Source organism: Alosa sapidissima, chromosome 8, assembly GCF_018492685.1.
Source record: "Alosa sapidissima isolate fAloSap1 chromosome 8, fAloSap1.pri, whole genome shotgun sequence".
Classification (NCBI taxonomy): Eukaryota; Metazoa; Chordata; class Actinopteri; order Clupeiformes; family Clupeidae; genus Alosa; species Alosa sapidissima.
In genome coordinates, this window is record NC_055964.1 from 20461426 (window position 1) to 20484264 (window position 22839).

Below are 22839 nucleotides of genomic sequence, written 5' to 3' on the forward strand. Positions count from 1 at the left end.
TGGTGTTTCAAGCCCCCAACATCGTCTTCCAGGCAGCACTGCATGGAAGACACTAGGGTTAGGATTAAGGTTAGGGTTAGGTGCCTTGAAGTTGACAGTTACAGCGCTGACTTGAAGTCGACGGCCGGGGCTTAAAACACCATCAAGCCACAAACAAACACACTCCACTTGCACAGTGCATGTCTACAGTCACACACACACACACACACACACACACACACACACACACACACACACACACACACACACACACACAACACACACACATACACACACACACATTCTTTTCCTCCAATTACACCCCACCCCCCTCCGCCTCCCTCCGTCCCCCTTGCTTCTGCATGGCTAACGAACAGCAGCCGGGCTCCATTAACACACTCGAACAATGGCACGTGGACCGCAGGCTTAATGCAGACTGGGGGTGAAACGCCGTGCTCCGTGGAGAATGGGATGTTTCCAAGCAACTGAAAAACCCCTCGCTCCACGAAACGTCTACATCACGGCGGGGATGTATATGGGTGTCGGAATGCGCTGAATTGATGTGAATTCATAACGGGGTGATAATGCACCGTGGCAAGAGCGGAGAGCCCACACATTTCCATTTCCAATAGTGTAGCTGCACACACTGAGGCAGCATAAAAATAGCAAACAGCCAAGTAACCAACTCTCCATATTTACAACAGGGCCGCTCCACAGAAAACTGCCCAGCCAGGGACTTCCGCACATGGACGCCACGACGAGTCGCTAAAAAGGAAAACTTTTAAAGCTCTCAGAAGCTCGAAAGCAAAACTCATTTTTGACTCCCTATAAGGGATTCCAGGGAGGATGTGCGGGTCAAAAGGTCAAGTCCTGATAGAGATCGGAGAATTAAAAACATAATAACAGTAATCTCCCCGTGAAGAAATGACTAAATAATGAGCGTGCTCACAGGCATATTTATCACAAGCGGGGATCTTAGGGATGGACAGAAGGTACAAGTCAGACTCGATGTATTAATAATCTCTCAGTACTCTCAGTAATCATCTGCAGGAGACAGATGTCTGACACTGATACACTCAGACATAGTGTGAGGTAAGAGAAAGTCTGGTATCTATTAGATTTAACTGAATTATATGGTGCTTAATAGAAACCTATGGGTTTGTCATAAGACTTCCTAGTTAGCTTAGGTCTACAAGTAATAAAGTGCTTGCCTCAAGTCATTCAGTTCAATGGATCATGAACAGTACATACTAGACCACATGTTTTCTCATTGACAAACATGAAATCACTAATTTGATGCTAGAATCAACACTCTTGAGCACTATTCCACAACCTCTCCAATACTCAGTATTTGGAGCAAGATGGCTATGAGCTAATTGCTTTGTCAGACCCAAAGCAATACTGTAGGCCACCACCAACCACAGTTGGTGAACAATACTGTACTGTAGCCATGCTCTGAGAGTGTCCTCACACCAGGCCCACGTGATTGACATCACAGTCAGAGGGAGTGGAAGTAACGGTTCATTTCATCGCTGGCAAGCGGCCTGCTAAGCGAACGCATGCTGCCCATGGCAGTCCACGGGTGGGCCATCTGAGGACCAGACTAATTTACATCCATCTCTGACTGCCCCCACGCAACTATACAGCACTACCCATCCCATCCCAGCGCTCTCTTGACCACCCCTGACGTTTCCTTCCAGTCTCACCACCAATCCCCCCCCCTCTCCTCCAGCATGCCAGAAATGATCTCTCGCTCCCCCCTCTCCCCTCCTCTCTTTTCTCCCCCCCTCCCCTTTTTTTCTTACCCATCCTCTCTGTTGTTCATCTGCGCCACTGCTCCTCTGAGGTCTCTGTCCATCCATCCGCTCACTCGCTCCATTTCTCATTTTCTCTCCATACGTCCTGTTCTCCTCCCAATTTCCTTCTTCCTCCTGTTCGCCACGGGGCTCCCACTACTCCCCAATCTTTATCCAGAGAAAGGTCACGCTCTCCCCCACTTCTCTTAATATTCCCTCTCTGGAGTCTCCTTCACTTCTCTTCTCTCCTCTCACTCTTTCTCTGGGTCTTCCCCTCTTTCTATCATGTCTTGTGTCTAATTGTCAATGGGAGGGAATTTCATTGACTTTCTGTAGCCAGAAGCTTCTTTCTTCTCCTCTGCTATGGGTCTTCTGATTGTCACTGCACTCCCCATCTGCCTGTCTGTCCCTCAGTTCCTGCCCCACCTGTCTGAGGCCAATCCCCCCGTCTCTACTGCAGTTTGGTTCTCTGCTGCTCCTTGTTCAGGTGGTTGCTCCTCCAGGTGATCTCCTCTCCCTCTTCCATCTCCACCTCTTCTATTTTCCTCTTCCTTTCATCTCTAATTCAGCACTTTCCACAGCACACTGCTTGTTCTCCAGAGTCAGAGACACCCCCAACCAAATAAGCTATGGCTGACTCCCCCTGTTGTTCTTAGCCCCTCTCTTCTTCTGAGTCTATCTGTCTTACTCTCCCTGTTTCTCAGCTAATTCATCTTCATGTTCAGGTGGTTGCTACTTAAAAAAGATGGCAAAATTCAATACGAGCCCAATATGAGTCTATAAAAACTAAAACCACTTTATGAATGCAAAAACTGAATAAAAGAACTCCATATCCACTATCCATCTGTGATCCTGGGAGTCTTAATATTTCTCGCTTGTCTAAGTTTAGCCATTTTCACTGAGCCCACTAGCCTACCTCAGTTAAAAGCAGACCCATAAGGCCCAAATAGTGTTGAGCAGGCCATCTCAGTAGTGCTTCCTCCAGGCAAAATGAAGTTCAGAGCAGAAGTCTTTGAGTACTTCCTCATGAGGGTCTCTATCTCAGTCCTACCTTCTGTTCACCTCAGCAGTTCCTGCCTACCCAGCTATTTATTTCTTCTCTTTCCTCTCTCTCTTCTCTTTTTACACTTTTTTGAAAAGAATTTCATTAAACATCTCCTTGATACCATTTTCTTCATGTAATATACTCACCTAAATATTCTTTACCTGTCCATTTTAATGGATTAGCAAGCTAACTTTCCCCATAATCTCTTGACTCCTTGGTAATAAATATCTGCTCCTGACCTGTTTTCTTTTGCTTTTGCCCCTCTACAGCACTCAAGCTGGTGTTGTTTTTAATCACAAGCATTTCATCAACATCTTCTTCAAGGCGAGAAATATGTGTAATAAGTGCATCTGTTACACTTCACAATCATCTTGGAATGCCCTTGTGTTTTTATCAGATCAAGTTGACAAAAGCGTTAGCTGTGCTTAGCGGATTTTTAGGTGGTTATCCTCAAATTTCAAACCTTTTTTTACAAGAAATTCAACAGAAGCATCCTATCCCGTTCCAAACATGTATACAGTGCACAAACTATTAGGTTTCGACACATCATTCACCTGAAATGGCGTAGCATACACAGGCCAAATAACACAGTTTTGACTCCAGTGAAGGCTCAAAGCGCTATGCAAGGGATGACAGATAGCAGTGATGTGGCTGTCACAGCCTCAAACACCATGGACTTCTTCCATTCAGCCTAAAACTGGATTCAAAGAAGTCTCCTCTGTCAGTCAGTCTGTCTTTCTTGTCCTGTCTTCCTCTGACTTGCCGTTCTCTCTGCCACCTTGAAAATCTCCTGTCAACTCTGGCTTTCATTTCTGTCCTCTGACTCGCATGCTTTTCCATTTCATATTTAAATCCCGTTCCAGGAGTCGATTGACAGCCAGCCTTGCCTTCGAAAGTTGCTACTCATCCATGACCCACTGTCACCGTCTGTAGTGTTTTCCAGTGCCACAATCACCCAGATCAAAACAATGGAAAGAAAATGATTCAATGTTCAGTCATTTGACTGATGTAAATTAATATGGCAGACATTTTTTTCCATTGAGTGACTCACTGAGAAGTAACAGAGGGCTCTTCTTCTCACTCCAGACAGAGTTGCAGGACAGCCTTGACCTGCACCAGCCACAACTTCCTTATTCACCTTCTGACACCTCCCCTCCTAATGTCAGTCTGTGATGAATCCCCTTCACCATGTATCTTTTTATCTCATGTCCTCCACCATTCTCTCTGGCGTCTGGCCTTTACCATTTCTGCAGCCTTCACTGCAGTCCAACTCAGCTTTTCCTGGCTATTTTTGCACACCGCTATCCTCAGATTTTCTGTTCCATAACTGTATACAGTATTCATGCTAAACAAGATTGCCTAGCAGACTCTATTTCCTTCATCTGTTTATTTCTTACATTCTACGGCCGTCTCAATCTCTCCTGTTTGCTTTCTTGCTCTCTTTCACACACAGAGATGTTGTGCAATATTTTTACTTACTTTTGATGGCTGACTTATGGACAATACAAATGTATAGTATATTTCAACTTTTGTCAGCATTTATAAGGCATTAGATGAAGTGCAAACAGGTAAGTGGTCTGCCCCGAGTCTCCCAGTCAGTTTAACTTGACATGTCCATTCATTGCACATTAATAGTTAAAATCTGGCCTGAAGCAAGACTTGGTGAAGGCCCTGCAATAAATGCCATACAGCGTAATATGCCATGACAGAGGCCATCACTTACATCCACGAGGTAGAATTTCACTCTCTCACTAGACATCACATCACACAGAAAGCGGGAGCTTGCTGTCAGACACCAGTGTTAATGAGGAAGCAGGCAATCAGTGGGGTCTGCCGTTCCCACCTGCGCCTCAATCAGAGCCCCAGAGGGGAGCCTCTTGCCCCACCCCCTCCTCCTACTGACACACTCCAATTTACCAGTCAAAATGAGGAAACTAAATCTTTGATTACAAATTTGACTCTAATTGTCATTAATTGCTCGCTCGCCATTTTGAACCATCACCCTGTCTTTCAAGCGAATGTTTACCTAAGTGCTCGCTGTAATTAGTGTTCACAGCAGAATTTATACAGTAGCTTTATCAGAACTGGCTGGTGCACCTGCACCATACGCCGGCGACCCGAGTTTGATTCCCGCCCCGTGTCCTTTCCGGATCCCACCCCTGCACTCTCTCCCATTCGCTTCCTGTCACTCTCCACTGTCCTATCATTAAAGGCAAAACAAATATATATATATACTTTCAAAAAAAGAGTTACAATATTTGAGTAACAAAAACGATTAAATCAAAAACTACTGATGTGTTGTACTGTTTACATTATGGTGTTTTTTTATTCATTTGGAACTCAAAGTGAGCAAAATCACTATGGTTGTCTCCACCATAGATATAGAATGGCTAGATGTCTTATGGCGGAGTCTCCAACGGCATCACCCGCGGCCATCTTGTCACAGACAAGCTATCTGGTGCATTCTGTGGCTCTTCTTCTACTAAAGGCCGAACAATGCCCCCAGGCTATAACAATGACACCTTCAGGTGAACCATTGAAACACAATGTTATGAGTTACCGAGCTGACTGTGGCAAGATGGCCGCGAGGTGCGGACGTCGACCTCCATTGGCAAGCAGCGCGGGCGAGACATCTAGCCATTCTATATATACCTATGATCTACACTTCCCATGGTACTGCGAAGCAGCATCCCCAAAGCTGACCAGGGGTGTATTTCCCAAAACCAAAAGTTGCTAACTAAGTTAGCTTAACTTTGTTAACTCAGTTAACTTCGTTGGTTGCAATGCAATTTCCCATTGCCAACCAACTAGGTTGGTTGGCTAACAGGTTAGCAGGTTACAACTATGGTTTTGGGAAGCGCACCCCAGAGCAGTTCACTTTTATCTTCCTCTAATGTTCGAACCCCAGCCACAAAGCCTCATTGAAAAGCACAGCTAAAGTGCTCACATACTAATCAAAACAGACAGACTAATCAAATCAAACACTTCGCCAAAACCAAATTTGACTGTGCTGCACTAGCGCAGTCATGATTGTGACTGGACAAGATTGGGAATAATTCAATAAATGCACACCTTTGTTTGAGCATGCATGTCATTTCCCCGTCATCTCAGGTGTGTAAATGGTTCAGACCTGTTTTAATGGATTAACAACTTCAAACAACAGCAATTCTGTGAAGGCAATGTCTATGCCAACGTCCCCACTAGTGTGAAACTAACTAATGTTCTAATGTCACACTGTTTTCTCGGATTCAGATGAAATCCTTGAGTTAATAAACTGTTTGGATATCTGTCAGTTGTAGCCTACTAGATAGAAACATACAAAAGCATGACAGACATACAGTATTAGTGTCAGGGAAACAGAAACTTATACAACAACTTGAGATCAAGCGGATCAAGGTTCTAAGCTGCATGGTTTGTTTTTGAAAGCTGAGTTATTCATCTATCATTTTTATCCCCTGTACCATTCACATGTTTTTTTTTTTTAAACAACATGAGTGATGTCCTGTGTAATGCACCATAATCGAGACTTATTCAATCTGTGCATTTGTTTATTTATTTGTGCGCTCTTTATTTTTTATCAAACACTCAGCCTTCTCTGCTGTGATTTATTTGATTTAATTAGTCTGCCAATGTAAAACAGGCCAGTGTGATGAAAAGGTAAACCACGTCCAGGGGAGGGGACACATAAATAACACTCTCTCTCTCTCCATCCCTCTCAGTCCACTGAATAATGATAGGGGCTTAATGCCTAATTAGATTAAAAGGGTTTTGGCGAACAATGCCACGGCAGAGGGTGTGGCGGAGCTGTCTCGAGGCTATAACAGAAGACGGCGCGTTTGACTGCAGGTAAACAGATGTCCGACTGCCATCAGCATTCTGTTTATGGGACTCGCAAGCGGTCACTCTGAGGCCGTTTTCGCACTCTCCCCCAAACTGCCCCCGTGCACTTTCAACTCGAGAATTTATGGGCCCCCCGAAGGAAGCTGATCCGACTATCTCAGCGAATAACCCACGTGATTTATTTTGAGTGATTGTGTGTGTGAGAGAGGGAGAGAGAGGGAGAAGGATAAATCATTTCTTCATGCTGGCATTGGTTTACGTGTTCCTAATGGCACCACAGATTATCTGCAGTGCTTAAAAGGCCAACACAATAAGAGCATACCTATGAGAATGTCCTGTAAATGTCTTTGAGGCATTACTAACACAGACACATCACTGTGATAAAAAGGAAAAGACATCAGGGCCAATTGATTATTTGGTGCCATTTTATTTTTGCTTTGATGGTGGAAATTGAAAATAACACAATGGATTGATGGTTCAGAGAGTTCATGGTAGCCCAAACATTTATTATTTTCCAAAAGTCCCCAACCATGGAGAGCAAACATACGCCACACTAAATATTTTATAAGGATGCATCCAGGTCTGTAAACCTCTTAATAACCTCTGGAAGGCTTTCTGCACCACTTAGAGCGAGAGCAAAGTTAAATTATAACTGTATTGGGCTCCACGCCTGGAAAAAGACAAGGACTACAGCAACTCCGCAAGGGCGGAGTAACCATTGATTAACGAGGAGATCTTATTAGAGTGTGCAAATGAGTAAATAAGTTATGGCTCTTTTATCTGACTTTCACACCTCTTTGTGGTCGTCAGCAAATATGGATAATGAATTATATGATTTATGCATACGGAGGAATGCATTAATTTCACAAAACTTATTTCACTTTCGCTTAATTGTCTCTCGCCGTGGTCGCACCGATAATGATACAAAGGAAAAGGTGTCAGCTAAAGTCAATATTGTTATTGAAATATTTTTTTTTAAAAGTTCGCCATTCATCTTGTTTGGAGGAGCAGAAATGACTTGAATTACTACAAGACTAGTAATGGCAAAGTGGCTGTAGTGAGCCCTCACACAACACACACACAGGTATCACAGGGGCATAGAACGTTTGTCTCTTTGAAAAAAGCTGAATATAATTTTAAAGCATGACATTCTTGTCCATCCTAATGGTACCAAAGTTGAGATTATTGAAAAATAGTGTGAGCCAGGCTTGAAAGTTGCAAATAAAAGGTTATTCCTTTTCCCAGTTTGTGCCCTAAGGCTTATGAATAAAAGCATTGTGATTGAAGAAACTCTGTCTGCATCAGGTGGACAAGCATCACACTGATGCTCAAACTTAACTGAGGGAAGAAAACTAACTCAGCTTTTTTTTTTTCTCTTGCTGAACTCATCACATTTCTCCACAGGCTGTTATAATCGTATCATAATGCCTCCATGCTCACCTGGCTTTGGACCAGATTCAGGGCCATCTCATTGCTAGGCTTCCTGCTGATGGAGATGGAGCGGCAGATACCACATCGCCACTCCGTCTACCGTGAGTGTGCAAGATGTGTGATGGAGGGGATCTGATGGAGAAGCCGTATCAGACGATACTCAGAGTACTGCTCAGACCATAAGAAAGAAATACAAGCCTCAATGCTTTTAACACACCTCACACATACACACACACGCACACACACACAGGCAGGGAGAAAGGGTCTTGATTAACAGGTGCTCAGACAGAAAAATAAAAAGATTGATAGATTATATCGTATAATGTATAAATAGTAACTTTACTTTTTGGGACCCATCACCCAAAACAAGCTTGTTGATGCTTTTACATCAATCAATACAATTAATGCTTTGGAACAGCTTGGCGACTAGCAGGGCCTTCCCATATCGTTCACTTTAAATGGGCTAATTACGGGTCAAACTGTAAACATGTCCAGCTTTGTGTGCCTGCAGATCAATGCACCTAACTCATTCCCCTCACAGTTCACAAACTACCGGTGCTAAAATAGTCAACGAGACACACATAAAGTAAAACAAAACAACAGACTCACAGATTCAAATTCTTAAATTGTTGAATTTACTCATTTATGTTGTGGATGGAAAGTGACCACTTAAGGCCAGAGAGATTAGAAATGTTAAAGGTGAGTTATCAAATGACCACCCACGTGTGGGACTTCTGGTGAGCTTTGGCTGGCCGCTACGTGCTGTGGATGGAGAGGTTCTCTGCCATGGCGCCGTGTAGCCTCAGGGCAGGGCTGGGCATCACCAGTGGGTTGTGCAGGGTCACGTTGAATGTGCCTTTGAGCACCGTGTCCGCTATTGCAGGGCTTAACTGTGGAGGAGAGAGAGAGAGAGAGAGAGAGAGAGAGAGAGAGAGAGAGAGAGATGGGAGTGTGAGAGAGAGAGAGAGATGGGAGTGAGAGAGAGAGAGAGAGATGGGAGTGTGTGAGAGAGAGAGAGAGAGAGAGAGAGAGAGAGAGAGATGGGAGTGAGAGCCACAGACAATTCATGCACCATCATCATCGCAGGTCAGGCGGTGGGGTCACACTCAAGAGTGCTGTTAAGTGATAATGCGTGCGCAAATTTCGATGAGTCTCTAAATTTACTGCTGGCAGAAGTTGGTCCAGCGTCATTTCCATAATGGCTGGTTGCGTGTGTTTTTTTAATTTTTTTTTTAAAAGAAGCAAGCCAGATAAGCGGTAGCTCAAGCGAGCTGAGCCCCTCGAGCCGGTTCCTTAGAGGGGAGTCACCGTGTCCTACAGCCAGGGGCTGGTCATCAATAAAGAAGATGACCACAGTAAAGGAGAACAGGACGAGGAGGGAAAAAAATAACAGAGGGGGGGCACAAACAGCAAAGGGGAGAGGCTGAGCAAAGTGATGACAAGGCACTCCGGGGAGCGGCAAAAGTAAATCCATATGGATCTCCCCGCTGATTTATTCACTCTTTCAAGATCTCCCTTCCTCTTGTCAATGTGCTCTTTCACATGGCATTTGCCATACCCTTGACCTGTGATGTATACTGACAGGCATCAACAGAGTCTCACGACTTGACACAAAAACAGACCATGCATGCACAATGTCATGCTAAGACCAGTAACTCCCACACACGAGCGTTAAAATTCACAATACTGCCACGCTGCAGAAAAGCAAAAAAGCTTTGCGACGTTTGCATGCAATCTTTTATTTATTTAACCGATTAAATATCTGCTGAAGTGAAAAAGAATGAAATATCGTGTTTGGAATGATGAACACAGTGCTGATGTAGGACAGATGATAAGATGTAATGAAAAAATGACTCACTCAATCTTCCCCACATCCAGCCGGAAGATGAGAAAGAGGCTGTGTTTACTGGTATCTCACTAGATGACTGTAACTGGGCTATCACGCTTCAAACACAGGAGCAAAGATAATGTTAGCAGCCACAGTTGGGGGGGGTAGATGTTATTCTATGGTCAGACATGACCTATGGGGTGTTGGAGAATGAGGGGAAGAAGAGAAGGAAGAGGAGGAGGAGGGGGAAGGATGCCTCACATGCTGGACATAAGTGGACATAAGTCACTCTGGACTCTCAATGCCCTCTCCAAGTGTAGGGACAGGCAAACAAAGAAACACACTCGGGGACCACTTCTGCACTTCTGGTGAGTGTGCCATGGCAGTAAATAACTGCAGGCCATAAAAATATTCCCACGTCTCTGTCCAGTCGATCTGGCAAAAGCTGCACACTGCTGGCCCACGGAGCCCCAGAGCCTGATGACTCTTACCGATGGCCAATGAATCTAAATACTTCACTTCCTGCTGTCCAGGCTGCTGAAATATGGCCGGTCAGTGGAATGAAATAAAAACACTCCAGCAGGTCTGGAGCGAGAGGAAACGAAACATGCTGGGCTGGCTGCTCTGTCACACACTGTGCGTGCTGATCGCAGAGGCTGTGGAGGCAGCGAACGCTGGATGGGGCAGCTCCATCAAGCGAAGCTGGGAGTGTGAGTGTGTGTATGTGTGTGCGTATGTGTTCGTGTGTGTGCGTGTGTGTGCGTGTGTGTTGGTGTTGGAGGAGGAGTGGACGTGATCCGAGCGGCACTTCAAAGCCTGACCTCAAAGTCACCTCCATCGGGCCTGGGAAGCCTAAGCTGCCACAGTCACACACACACACACACACACACACACACACACACACACACACACACACACATATGTGTGTGTCTGCATCTGCACTGGCATGCCCCCCCTCCATCGGTATTCTGGTGGCGGGCGGCGAGCGGTGGGCTTGGCGCTTTGTATGCCTGGCGCAGGGGCGCGTGGGGAGGAGGCTGGGTGCGGCGCTCAGATAATTATTGATCTGTTTGTGGAGGTTGAGCGTCGGGGTGCCCCCCGCGTGCAGGAGAGGGGGCCCCCGGGCCCGGGGTGAGCAGAGCCGCATGGTAATGGGGCCGCCCGGGGAATTGGCCGCGCGGTAGGAGCACGCAGGGCTGATCAAACTGAGGCCGACGTCAGGCGCCTTTTCAGGAGAAAGGGAGAGGAAACGAAAGGGCAAAAGGAGAAGAGGAGAGAAAAAGACAAAAGGGGCTTTTTTTTTCTCCTTTACCTCTCTTCCTCGAACATGTGTGGAATTTGTGATCATGACGTGCCAGAAATGTCAGCAGCTTGCGTAAAAACCAAGACATCTCTCAGCTCAAACACATACAAACCAAACCAAACACAACACCAACCAGTGCACATACTGACATACTGATTAACATAACATAGCGACTATATCCATGGGCGCATACTGACATTTGTTAGTGAGAAGAATATTTTTGTATTTTTGGATGTCAGTGTGAGCTACTAAAGGACTACTGACAGCACACTGCACAGGTGCGTCTGGATAAGCTGTTTCCCATTACGTACAGTCATTAGAGAAGCAATTCACTGACAAACTAGGGAAGTGATATGGATTGAAGCGAGCACATCTGAGTTTCCCCTTAATTGCTCCCCACTGTCATATGAAAAAAGCTAGAGAAAAACTTATATTATATAGCGATATTATATATAGTGCTATATTATCACACATCACTGCAATGGATGTCATAAAGTCTCCTGTATGGAACGGCTCATGATCAAACCAAAGGTTGTTGCAGCAGCTGAAGAGACACAAGCCTTTCCCTTGATCACTGCTCTCGCCGTTACACGACACAACACGTCCAAGACCAATTCGGGCCAATTAGATCAACCACGCGGATACCGACACACCCACCCATCAAACCCACAGTCATACACACACCCATACAAACACAGACACACACACACACACACACACACACACACCCACATACTGACACACACACATGCAGTTATGGAGGACTGGCTGAGCTGATTCAGTGAGTGGATGCATCCCTTTGTCTTTCCATTCTCCTCCCTGCAGTCCCAGCAGGCTGACCAAGGCCAGGTCCATCACCCTCAGCTGTCCAACCCCAGCGCGCAACGGTGACTTTCTCTCTGGTCATGGCTGTTTGCTTCTGACAGGCAAAGCCCTGTGCGGCTCTGTGCAATCTCATCTCAGCATAATCAAGTGGAGTGCCAGGCTTATGTAACACATACAATCACAGTCCCTGGATATATGCATGATTTTCACATGGAAGAACATTTTATATGCACATACAAGGAATGACTGATTCCTCAACAGATTGAGTTATATTAGTCTGGGGAAACAAAGCTCAACTGAAGAGAATACATCATTGACACTTGGAATATGTCATTTCTTGCAGATTTTAGGTAGCATATTTAAATGTCTCTGACATCATGTGGAAATGATCTTAAGGCCAATAACTGTCAACATTTGTATCACAGCCTGATTCATTTTCAGACTGTTTCAGTTTCAGACAGCGATGAGAAATGTGCCTCTGAGACTTTTACACACTTCCATTTTTATAACCTTGCCATCGGTCTCGAAAGCTTTAGTCCCTTTTTCGTCTCTGTTCTGCCTAACTGCAGGACTTCACTCTTCCCAGGGATCTTATGAAACATCAGTATGCACCGACGTGCAGGAGTGACCCTCCATCACAAACTCACCTGGTATGTGCCTGGGCCAGGGGTCATGTCCTTGTGGCTCTTGAAGCGGTCCTCGTGGGAGCCGATCAACGCCAGCTTGGCACTGGACTTGATCTCTGGACTGTAATGGCCCGGTCCTGGAAGAGAGAGGGAGAGAGAGAGAGATAGAGAGAGAGAGAGAGAGAGAGAGGAAAAATATTATGAGTTTTAGTCCTAATGTTTTTCCCCTCCCTCCCTTCCTTCTCTGAAAGAATCAATAGAACATGTGTATTGAATGGATGGAACACACATTTCCATTTTGGGCTGGTGAGAGCTGAACTGTGTGTGTGCCTGTGTTTGTGTGTGTGTGTGTATGTGTGTGTGAGAGAGAGAGAGAGAGAGAGAGAGAGGGACTGATAAGGTTTATGGGAATGATGGAGTGATAGAGACCTCCAGTAATTACGCCCAGCCTCATACGGTGTGACATTTCCACCGAGAGAGACCGAGAGACAGAAAAGGTCTCTCTCAATTACGTTTTTTCTTCTTCTCTCTCTGCAGAAATATACCATAATTAATCAAACAGACCCAAAGGTTTTTAAGGTGAGGTTCTCCCAGAGCAAAAAAAAATGAATGAATGAAATAAAATAAATAAATAAATAAAAAAAGAATAAACTCAGGTGCAAATGTGGTGCCCAGTGACAGCAAACTGCTTACTGCGATTAAAAGCAAAAAGCTTGCTTGTATGATGAGCTCTGTTGCATTGCCGGCGTTTTAACCTGGAGCACATTTGGAAGTCATGCACCCCATTACAACTGGCAGCAGTTTTTAGAGGGTGTGTCAAGAGGCACCTGTCAAAAAAAAGAACTGCTGATTGAAAATGTGTTTTTAATCAACTTCCCATCAAAGGAGGGATGCGGCGAGGCAGCAGATGAGAGGTGAAAGAACACCCACACACACACACACACACACACGCGCGCGCACGCACGCACACACGTTTAGAAAATGCAAATTACGTAATAGGTGAAATGAACTACCCATGTGTTTGAGTGCAAACTTTGCAAACAGACGGATCTATTTATATGCAAATCACTCTTTTGTTAAGCGCCGGGTGATGGCCTGGGCGCGAGGGGAGAGGTATGGTTTCTCCAAAGAAGTGATGAATCTCTCCATTTTGAAACAACGTGCAGAGAGGGGAGAACGTCTAATTGATGTAAATATTTGCCCAACTGCACAAGAAAATGGATATGGCTCTTGGCTTGCGTTGACATTAGATTACGGCAGTCAAATCTGATGAAACGAAAGGTCAAAAGCTCTGGGTATAATAGGCACACACGCGGTTCACACATCTACTTTGGGTTGAAAATTCAATGACAACAGAAATATCTCACTGCACACTTGTGCTCTAGTCAGCACCACAGGGAGCATTGACGTGGTCTCGGAGGTACCTGGAGTGTCGGCGTGGGGGCGTATGAAGGTGGACGTTCGGGGCGTAGCACTCAGGAAGGAGCCCTGTCTCCTCTTGGCGTCCTCATTCCGGGGCATAGAATAGCGCCTGTGGCCGTAGGTCTTCTCATAGGCCTCACGGACGTTGTACAGGCTGGCCGGAGGGGTTTCCTGTCAAAGAGAAAGACACACATACATGTGATCCATACTGTACTCAGGACAGGATGCTGGACAATGTGGCTTCCCATGCGGATTTGAACAATTCATTTTACTTACCACCACTGTCCCACTCTATTTTTTTTCTTTTTTTTTAAAGAAAACAAACTATGTTCCCCAACTATCTAAGAAAAACCTCAAAGTCATTGAACTTTGCCCTCTGCCATTTGATGCTTACCCATTTGTGCCTTAATATATACATATTTTCTTTCTATCTTTCTGTCAAAGGGAATTTTTATCTACATCTGAGATACACTGATTGTGTCTCATGTGGTGACCATTTAAGGCTGACTGCTGACGCTGCCGACATGTTCATTCATAATGACTTCACACATGTGCTCGGCCCCTGGTGAAACATCTGTGCCTTATTCCTCTCGACTTCCTTAATGAACTTCCAGGTGTCTAGAATATAGTCACACACTTCCTCCACATGACTAGCTACATTCATAAATCTCCAATTCAGGAAGCATTTTTCAACTCCCCTCTCTCTTAAGTAGCTGTTTGAGGACAGGATGTGCTTTGCGTCTTACAATGACACACACACACAGAATGATATACAGCAGTCTGCTGTAGGATTCCATTCAACTCAGCACATGGCTACTCCCGGTCAGTTTGTCAGGCCCTGAGATGGGGTTTCAGAAGGATCATAAAAACCAGAGGAACGCGAGTACATAGTGTGTACAGGTGTGTGTGTGTGTGTGTGTGTGTGTTTGTATGTGTGTGTGTGTGTGTGTGTGTGTGTGTGTGTGAGCGTGTGCATGTGTGTGTGTGTGTGTGTGAGCACTCATTCACAGTCTGGGCTACATATAAACTGTCAGAAAATCAGTAGCCCCATGCAAAGGGGCATAGGGGTGGATGCCATTAGGGTGCAAAGATTAACCACATCGATATGGTCAATCATTTTGCCTCCCCTTTTCAAGCCTCCCTCCCAGCCCCCGCCAGCCTGCCGGGCTGGCGCAATACCTAGCATAGCTACGTTTAGATGAGTAGAGAGACAGACTGGGGGCAGACAGACAGGGGGGAGTCATAGAGGAGGACGGGGAAGAAGGTGCGTAAAATGAAAAGGAAGACGACTGACAGAAGATGGACAGTGATGGAAGTAGCATCAGGCTACAGGATGGAGCCAGACAAGCAGGACTCAAGAGAAAAAGAAAGACAGGCAGACAGATAGAAGAGAGAGAGATAGATAGATAGATAGATAGATAGATAGATAGATAGATAGATAGATAGATAGATACAGTAGATAGAGAGAAAATGAAGGAGAGAGAGAGAGGGAGGGAGAGAAAGAGGGAGATAGATAGAAAGAGAGAGAAAAAGATAGAGAGAGGGAGGGAGGGAGAGAGAGAGATAGAGAGAGAGAGAGAGAGAGAGAGAGAGAGAGATGGATGGCTGAATGTGGCGGACTGCTCCAGGCTCCTTGGCTCTGTAAACACTTTGTGAGCTCCTCACATGGCGCCCTGCCCCGCCTCCTGTGGGTGAGCGCCTTCTCTCTCTCCCCAAACTTCACCTGTTCCGGCACAGCTGTCTCCACACAGCTGTCTGCCACATGTGGCGGAGCCTGCCAGATGGAGTCAGGGCTACTGGCCCACAAAACAGACACAGGCGCAATGTGATGGCGGCAGAGACGCCTGTTTACAGAGAAATTAAGTAAACAAATCACCGGGGCTGTGCTGGTACATTCACTCACACATTCAACATAATGCAAATTTGTTTGCAGATTGAGTAATATTCTTCATAGAATAAAATAAATGTTTTGGAATAAATGGTAAAATAAAATAATTATGATTTATTGAATTGGTTTATCTCTGTGTGGGAGTAGCAGAGAGGATAGAGTCTCAATTGCCTTATTGCTGAGGAAAGTCAAGGCTGCTTGTAGGCTGTAGACCAAACAATAGACCCACAGCAGTAGCAGGGTCTTCATTATCTTTACAGTTTCTGTTAGTGTGTGCCGTCTCAACCTTCACACTCTTGTCCTATGCATGCGAGGTGCAACAAACAGTTGTAGCAGATGGAAGATGCTATTTTATTTGCAAGTCTGATCTCTCCCCCTGCCTTGCCACTAGTTTTCTCGCTTAGAAGAGCCCACTGGCAATGTTTTCTGCAAATCGTATCTTTTTAGCCTCTCGTGCCTGTGTGTGTCCGGAGGGGGGGGGGGGGGGGCAAATTGCAAATTCACAGCATGGGCGCATGAGTCTTTCACAGAGCTTGTGATCTTCACCCCGACAAAGACACATTCCCCCCAACATAGGACATAATGTATTCCACACAGGCCAATTCCATGCAAATAAATGTACAGTTTTGCCAATGCAAGGTCACATTTAAAAGATTGGTTTCTTTTACACCTAATTTCAGTTCCAGAAAAACATCCTCTCCCTTAGTCACACACACAAAAACACACAAACACACACACAAAGTCCATGCTCACACACACCACCTAATGAGTGATGAGAGCTCATTATGTAACACAGACTATGCACTACAATGGGCTAATAATGCACTGCCTGCATAGTAACATAGGGGCCACAACTGCCTGATTAACCGCCCAACCAGACCACCCAACATGTTGTGACGAATAGATGCACATAGTGCGTCAATTAAAAGTATTTGGGCTTGTTATGTTTTTTCCCCCTCTTTTCGGGCCAGCAAAGCTTTACTCCATGCGCGGGAGGTCTACAAAGTCCCTCAGCCGAAAGCTAATTGACTCCTGCATGGATGACAGGCCTGGTGTCCTAATAAGGTCTCTCTCTCCTACTCATTAGGATGTGGCATTAGTGGGGACACAAGCTTGCTGGGCAAAGTTTATTTTTTCCATTTGATTTACTGCAGGCTTTACTTTATCTGGTTAGTTGGAAAATAACAAGGCAAGGGAAACAAGATGGTCGACAAAGGCTGCCCTTAGAACCTTTGTCACTCCCCTTACAGTAATGGGCAGTGGAGCCTGCAATGTAACAACGACATCAAAAACGACAAATTAGTCGACCCGAACGGGTTAAAGAAAAACGAATGTGTTGATAACGTTGAAATCCAACACCTTGGCGATATACCATTCATTGGTGACATTCTGAAATACAGCACCTTCAGAACTTCGTATTTCCAGAGACGAATAGCGGATCAAATTGCTCAGTTGTTCCTCAAGAGTCCCACGGAAACTAGTGCAGACGCAGCACGGCATCTGTACCTTCTGGCGGTGCACCACACCAAGATCTCAGCTCGATAAAAAACATTAATGGGAAAGAGCTGTCAGTAAAGCAGGTCAATACGACCGCCGCAGGACATTCCTGCCGTCTCCACCACCACTGTCCACCCAAGACCGCCGCATTTCTAATTCCATTTCTCTCACAAAATAAAGGAAAAAAAAGGGGGGGGGGGGGGGGGGCAGAACTGTGTAGGAGGTGAAAATGGCACCTGCAGCCGCGGGGTGGGCATGCTTCTGTGCAGTCCTGATGGGAACGGACAGCCTTGACCTGCACATTACAACGGACAATCATATCTGTATCCTTGAGCGTCCTGTGCCAGGGACTGTACCTCCGTGCCATATATCCCGTCACACCCCGGCCCTCCCACAAGCCCTTCACACCCACGTCCAAAAATTTTTTTTTAATAGCTGGTAGGCATAATTTCGCTTATGGATCTCAGCAGCTCCACTGCTCGTCCAACTCCTCTGGGGACGCAGTGAATCGATGTGATGCTTGTTCGATAAATGTATGTTTAGCAAGGCTTCTAATTATCTCCTCGGCCGTCTAATTGAATAGATAATAAGACACCCTCAAGTCTTATTAAAGAAGAAGAATGAAAAAGAAAATCATGAAACAAATGACTTTTTCCTCCTCCTTACCCTTGTCATCGCTGATACTGATGCTTCACCTTGAGCTTGTCATTTCCTGTTAGTGGCTGTGCCCTTACTGTTTGCACTGACAGGAAAGGGGCGTTATTTATCTGAAGGGCGTCTCTGGGTCCAATCCCATGGTATTCTGACTTTGCGGCGCACACAAAAAGCCTTCTGAAAACATCAGGCATAATGAAAATAGCCTCTTTTTCCAGCAGCAGTGACTGTCAGGCCTTACTGTTATCATGAATGAGTCTCAGCAAGGAAGTCTTGACAGGCAAGTCTTGACACTCAGTGCCAATGCCTCATCTAATGGGCCAGAGAGTGGAGTGGAGAGTCGCCATGAGACTTATTAGTTATTAACTTATTAAAAGGGGAACATGTTTCCAGGCTGTGTTAGGGAAGATGAGCCATGTGCTTGGACACAATGCACTCACATTACTCACATTGTGTGGAATAATAGGACTCCCAACCTAGCAATTTAGCATTTGTGGTTGTTTTCTTGTGTGCTCAAATCACTTTCAAATGATTCTGACACTAATAGCATGTGATTTTTGTTTTATTGCTTTCTTTGTGACAACAATGCTAAGATCAACAAAATATTTCTATTGCACAGCATGATAAATTGGGCAAAACCTAATATCTCCTCACACTCCTTCAGTGACAGCCACATCAGTGGAAGATGGACAGTGACAGATGAAGGCCCTCCTCCGCACCATTTCCCTGACTCGACGTGACGGAGAAGCCTGATTAGGCAATGATTAGACACTTTTAATATAGGACGCGGTGGGACGCGGAGGCATGTGGACCATGCTGTGGTGTTAACTGCTTCGGCGTCTCGCGGTTTTTCATTAACTGTGCTGAGGGGGGGGACCAGCACTGCATTATTAGAGCCTTTAGATCGTCCACTACACGGGGTGCACCACCACTCACACAGAGAGGGAAGAGAACTGGGACAGTGCTCAAGAAAAACTGCAAAACACAACTCTGAATCTCCAAACTGATGTGCACAAGAATCTGGGTGAGCCATAAAGATAGACTTCTTGACACAAGCTGTAATGTATAGTATGGTATAAGCATAGTGCATAATGTGTAGGGATCATTTCCCCAGGCCTTGACTGTACAATAGCATGGTTTCTTTGCTTTGTATGCTAGTCAATTTCTATCTGCACTTTAAAATTGATGTTCCATATGTTTCTAAAACTTGCTGAATGAGTCTCATTTATATGATGTATAATGTAACTGAAGAAGAAAATGTGCTCTCATAAGTGCAACCATCGTATCTGTTTCTGGTAGACAAAAACGGCTAAACTTAAAAACGTACAGCTCTTTCAACAGGAGAATGTGCAATTACCTGCTGCAGCCAATTTCACAGCTCCATCAAAAGAGCCATTTCTACAATAACCTCTACTAATGAAAGGTCTACAATCATAATTTGACCAACCCCAAGTGCTCGTCGGATCATTTTTAAATGACTGTTAAAGGCAATTAACAAGAGGAGGCACTTGCTGGAAGGGATATTAATTATATGTCTGCTGGTATGACGGTCTACAACTGATCAACGTGGGAGGATACACTGCAAGGAATGGCTTGTGGAAAGTTAACAGCACGTAGTGGTGCCATTCGAGCTAAAAACGCGCTCCAGGGTAGACGCCCCAAGCAGAGCCTACCTATTTATAAAGGACATATATTATTCCCACAGTGCAACTCCTCCAACATAAGCAGCTATGATGTTGATACACCTTTCTGTATTTCCAAGCATCTGTTGGACTGACGTTTTGTGTCGACACCGGTACTGAAGACAACACATCGGCAACAGAGTGGGTGCGGAGGGCGCGCTGAACTGAAAATCTCTAAGCTCGGCGGGTTCAAATGGAGGGTGCGCCTTTCACATCAAACAGAGAAGCTTTAGTGATGAGACGCGTACATTGCATGGGTAAATAACTCACTGTGCTCCCGCCTCACCTTAAACACAGATCCCCCGAGCGATGCGATTCCCAGAGCTGACAGCTGAAAAAGGGGAGAGCTAACTATGTTGTCAGAGTGTGATAGCAACGGCTTCAGCTCACACCTGGAGAAGAGTACTTCTTTACACCACCGCAACACATGGGCATATGGCCTAAACCAATTTTATTTTATTTTTTTAAAACCAACATCACTTAATCACTCGGGACTACATATTTTATGCTCTGCTTCACGCGCAGAGTGCAATAAAAGGAAGCAATTTATAGAGCTGCTGAAAAGTCATGCAACAGTTTTGAGAGACAAATAGACAAATGTGGCACTTTTCTACCCACCCACTGTGAAGAAGCCCCCTGGCTCTGTCCTGACACAAACACGTGTCTCACCCCACTGTCGCAACACGTCACCTGGCCTGGAGAGAAGGGAGCCCTCACCATGGTAACCAGTTCTTCATCATAAAGTGCAAGACCGGTAAACAAGACCACGCCGCAGCCGAATTCCGACAGCGGGGAAAACGCACAGTGGCAGTTGCCTCTGATTTGAGCAGTGGGGTAACGTGCTGTTGTTGACAGGGAGGCAGAAGCAGGAAATGGGATGACACAGACACAAATATTTTGTTGAGTCCGAAAAACAGACAGCATTTTTATGTTTGATTTGTTTACCAACGAGAGGAGCACTCCGCTATGCTTTTACATGTTCTAAGGCTGTGTTTTTCTCAGCAGGCGGCAGAATCCTTTGAGCAAGACTTCCCTCATATTAAAAGTCACTTTCTTGTGCTCCAGTGTTAGAGTCAACACTAATGCAGGGAAATGTTTATCCCAAGCCCAAGAGGTACAATTCAAGCATCTGATTTTGTGTAAGGTCATGTGGAAATGGTCATTTCATTGGAAGTGGTTAATCCAACATAATATTAGTGGCAGGTGGCTTAGTAACCATCAGAGCGTGGTTTCTTTTAGTATGTGGAAAATCGACTTTTAAAAGGCTTTGATGTATCTTACTTTGGTCATCGTCGGGGTTGCCAGGCGTTCTGTTTCGGACTTAAACGCCGCAGTTTGTTGACGTTTGTACAACTCTTCCGACTTCTTCTCCACCTAAAGCACAGAGTATCGCGTTACAATAAATAAAAGCATAGCAGTAATTTGGTGAGCCCAAGCCAACTCTAATAAGACACTCACTCCAGGCCTTACCTGGTATTGTCCTGGCCCAGGAACATGAATGTCTGATTTGTTGATGAACAGGGGACTGCGGCATACCGACGAGCCAAACGCTCCTCTCCTCGTGCATTCCAAGAACGCCTTTTTACCGCTTTCCTGAGCAAGCCCGTAGTCAAATATGTTATAAGCACCTGGGCCTGCAGAAGAAGAAAGCCATGTAGAGAAAAACAATTCAAAATTGTGGAGAGGACTACAGCTACATATTGTTCCTTGTTTACTCAAAGTTCGCCTTAACAGAATTCACAGTGCATAAAGTAACCAGCAGCAAAACAAGACTTTTGTTTGAGGTACTATTGCAGAGTGCCTGCACAATGTGGAATTTGCATCCCCCATCATAACTTTAAGATGACAGGCTTTTTCCTGTTTTCTTTTTTTCTTTTTAACTGCATTCATTTAATTAAAATGCATTTTACAGGCAAACACACACTGAGTCATGGACATCTTTGCAGTGAGTGGGTGGCAACGCTTACTATTGTTTGCATGGAAATCAAACAGACAGAAAGAAGTTCTCTCGCTAGGGTGAAAAACAAAGTCAACCTTGATGCATCAGACAAGAATAAGAACCTGTTAAAATGCTAAAACACTCACGCACACACACACACACACACACACACACACACCCACACGCATACACACACACACACACACACACACACACACACACACACACACACACACACACACACACACACACCTGGAGTGGATTGTTTCTTTTTCTCTGAGACGAATCGCACTGCCGTCAATCCAAACGGGCTTTTCTTTAGGCTAGTGGTCTTCTTCAGCAGCTCCAATGCACAGCGTGGGTCATTATAGGCACCAACAGGGGGCGCCACCTCCTTCACCGATGTAAAGCGCTAGGGGTAAAAAACAACAACAACATGATGTACCATCCATTAGAGACGCTGTGAACTCTCAAAAACGTTTAACGTAAGGTTTAATCCATCTGCACCAATTAAAACGTGAGACAAAGTTATATAACCAAATAAATCCTCTATTTTTTTTTTGTTGTTGAAAGAAGAGTGCTGACTGAGTGGAAGGCTTTTGCTCTCCAGCAGTCTAATGGTTCACTTTGGAGACGGTCTCCCCTCTGCCTCACCTTGACAGTCACCATGATATACAATCCATTCCCCCAGTTTCAATGTCGCAGGCCCAAGCCGAAGCTTTCACTTGGTGAGAATTGTCTACATCTTACAGAGCAACACCCAAGGGCACCTGACTCACAGGGGCAACTACCTGAAGGTATTGAAGGTAAGAAATTCTTGGCTGTGTTTTTTTAAAACCTTAAAGGACCAGGCGATCAATGTGTTTCCTTAAATTCTACAAGGCTGAGGCGAGGAGGAGGAACAGGAGAAAAAACCAAGTAGCAGTGTGTGTGTGTGTGTGTGTGTGTGTGTGTGTGTGCGTGCGCATGTGTGTGTGTGTGTGTGTGTGTGTGTGTGTGTGTGTGTGTGTGTGTGTGTGTGTGTATTAGTAATGAGTTGTTGAATTATAGAGCTCTTACGAGTTGTTCCACACAGGACACAGCC

General features: G+C 45.2%; 1 protein-coding gene and 1 long non-coding RNA gene across 2 annotated transcripts in view; one reads left to right on the top strand and one right to left on the bottom strand.

Moving 5' to 3' along the window:
- On the top strand, positions 1 to 22343 carry LOC121715027. Its single transcript, XR_006033511.1, has 3 exons — positions 1 to 90; positions 9178 to 9190; positions 22332 to 22343. It is a non-coding gene; the product is annotated as an uncharacterized LOC121715027 (long non-coding RNA).
- stpg2 (sperm-tail PG-rich repeat containing 2) overlaps positions 8731 to 22839 on the bottom strand; it is a 21922-nt gene continuing 7813 nt past the window's right edge. The window contains exons 8-13 of the mRNA XM_042100295.1: positions 22008 to 22167; positions 21287 to 21450; positions 21098 to 21190; positions 14098 to 14266; positions 12695 to 12810; positions 8731 to 8981 (exon numbers count right to left, since the gene is read on the bottom strand). Coding sequence (XP_041956229.1) covers positions 8847 to 8981; positions 12695 to 12810; positions 14098 to 14266; positions 21098 to 21190; positions 21287 to 21450; positions 22008 to 22167 — 837 coding nt within the window. The 3' untranslated portion in view covers positions 8731 to 8846. The remainder of the gene's footprint in view (positions 8982 to 12694; positions 12811 to 14097; positions 14267 to 21097; positions 21191 to 21286; positions 21451 to 22007; positions 22168 to 22839) is intronic.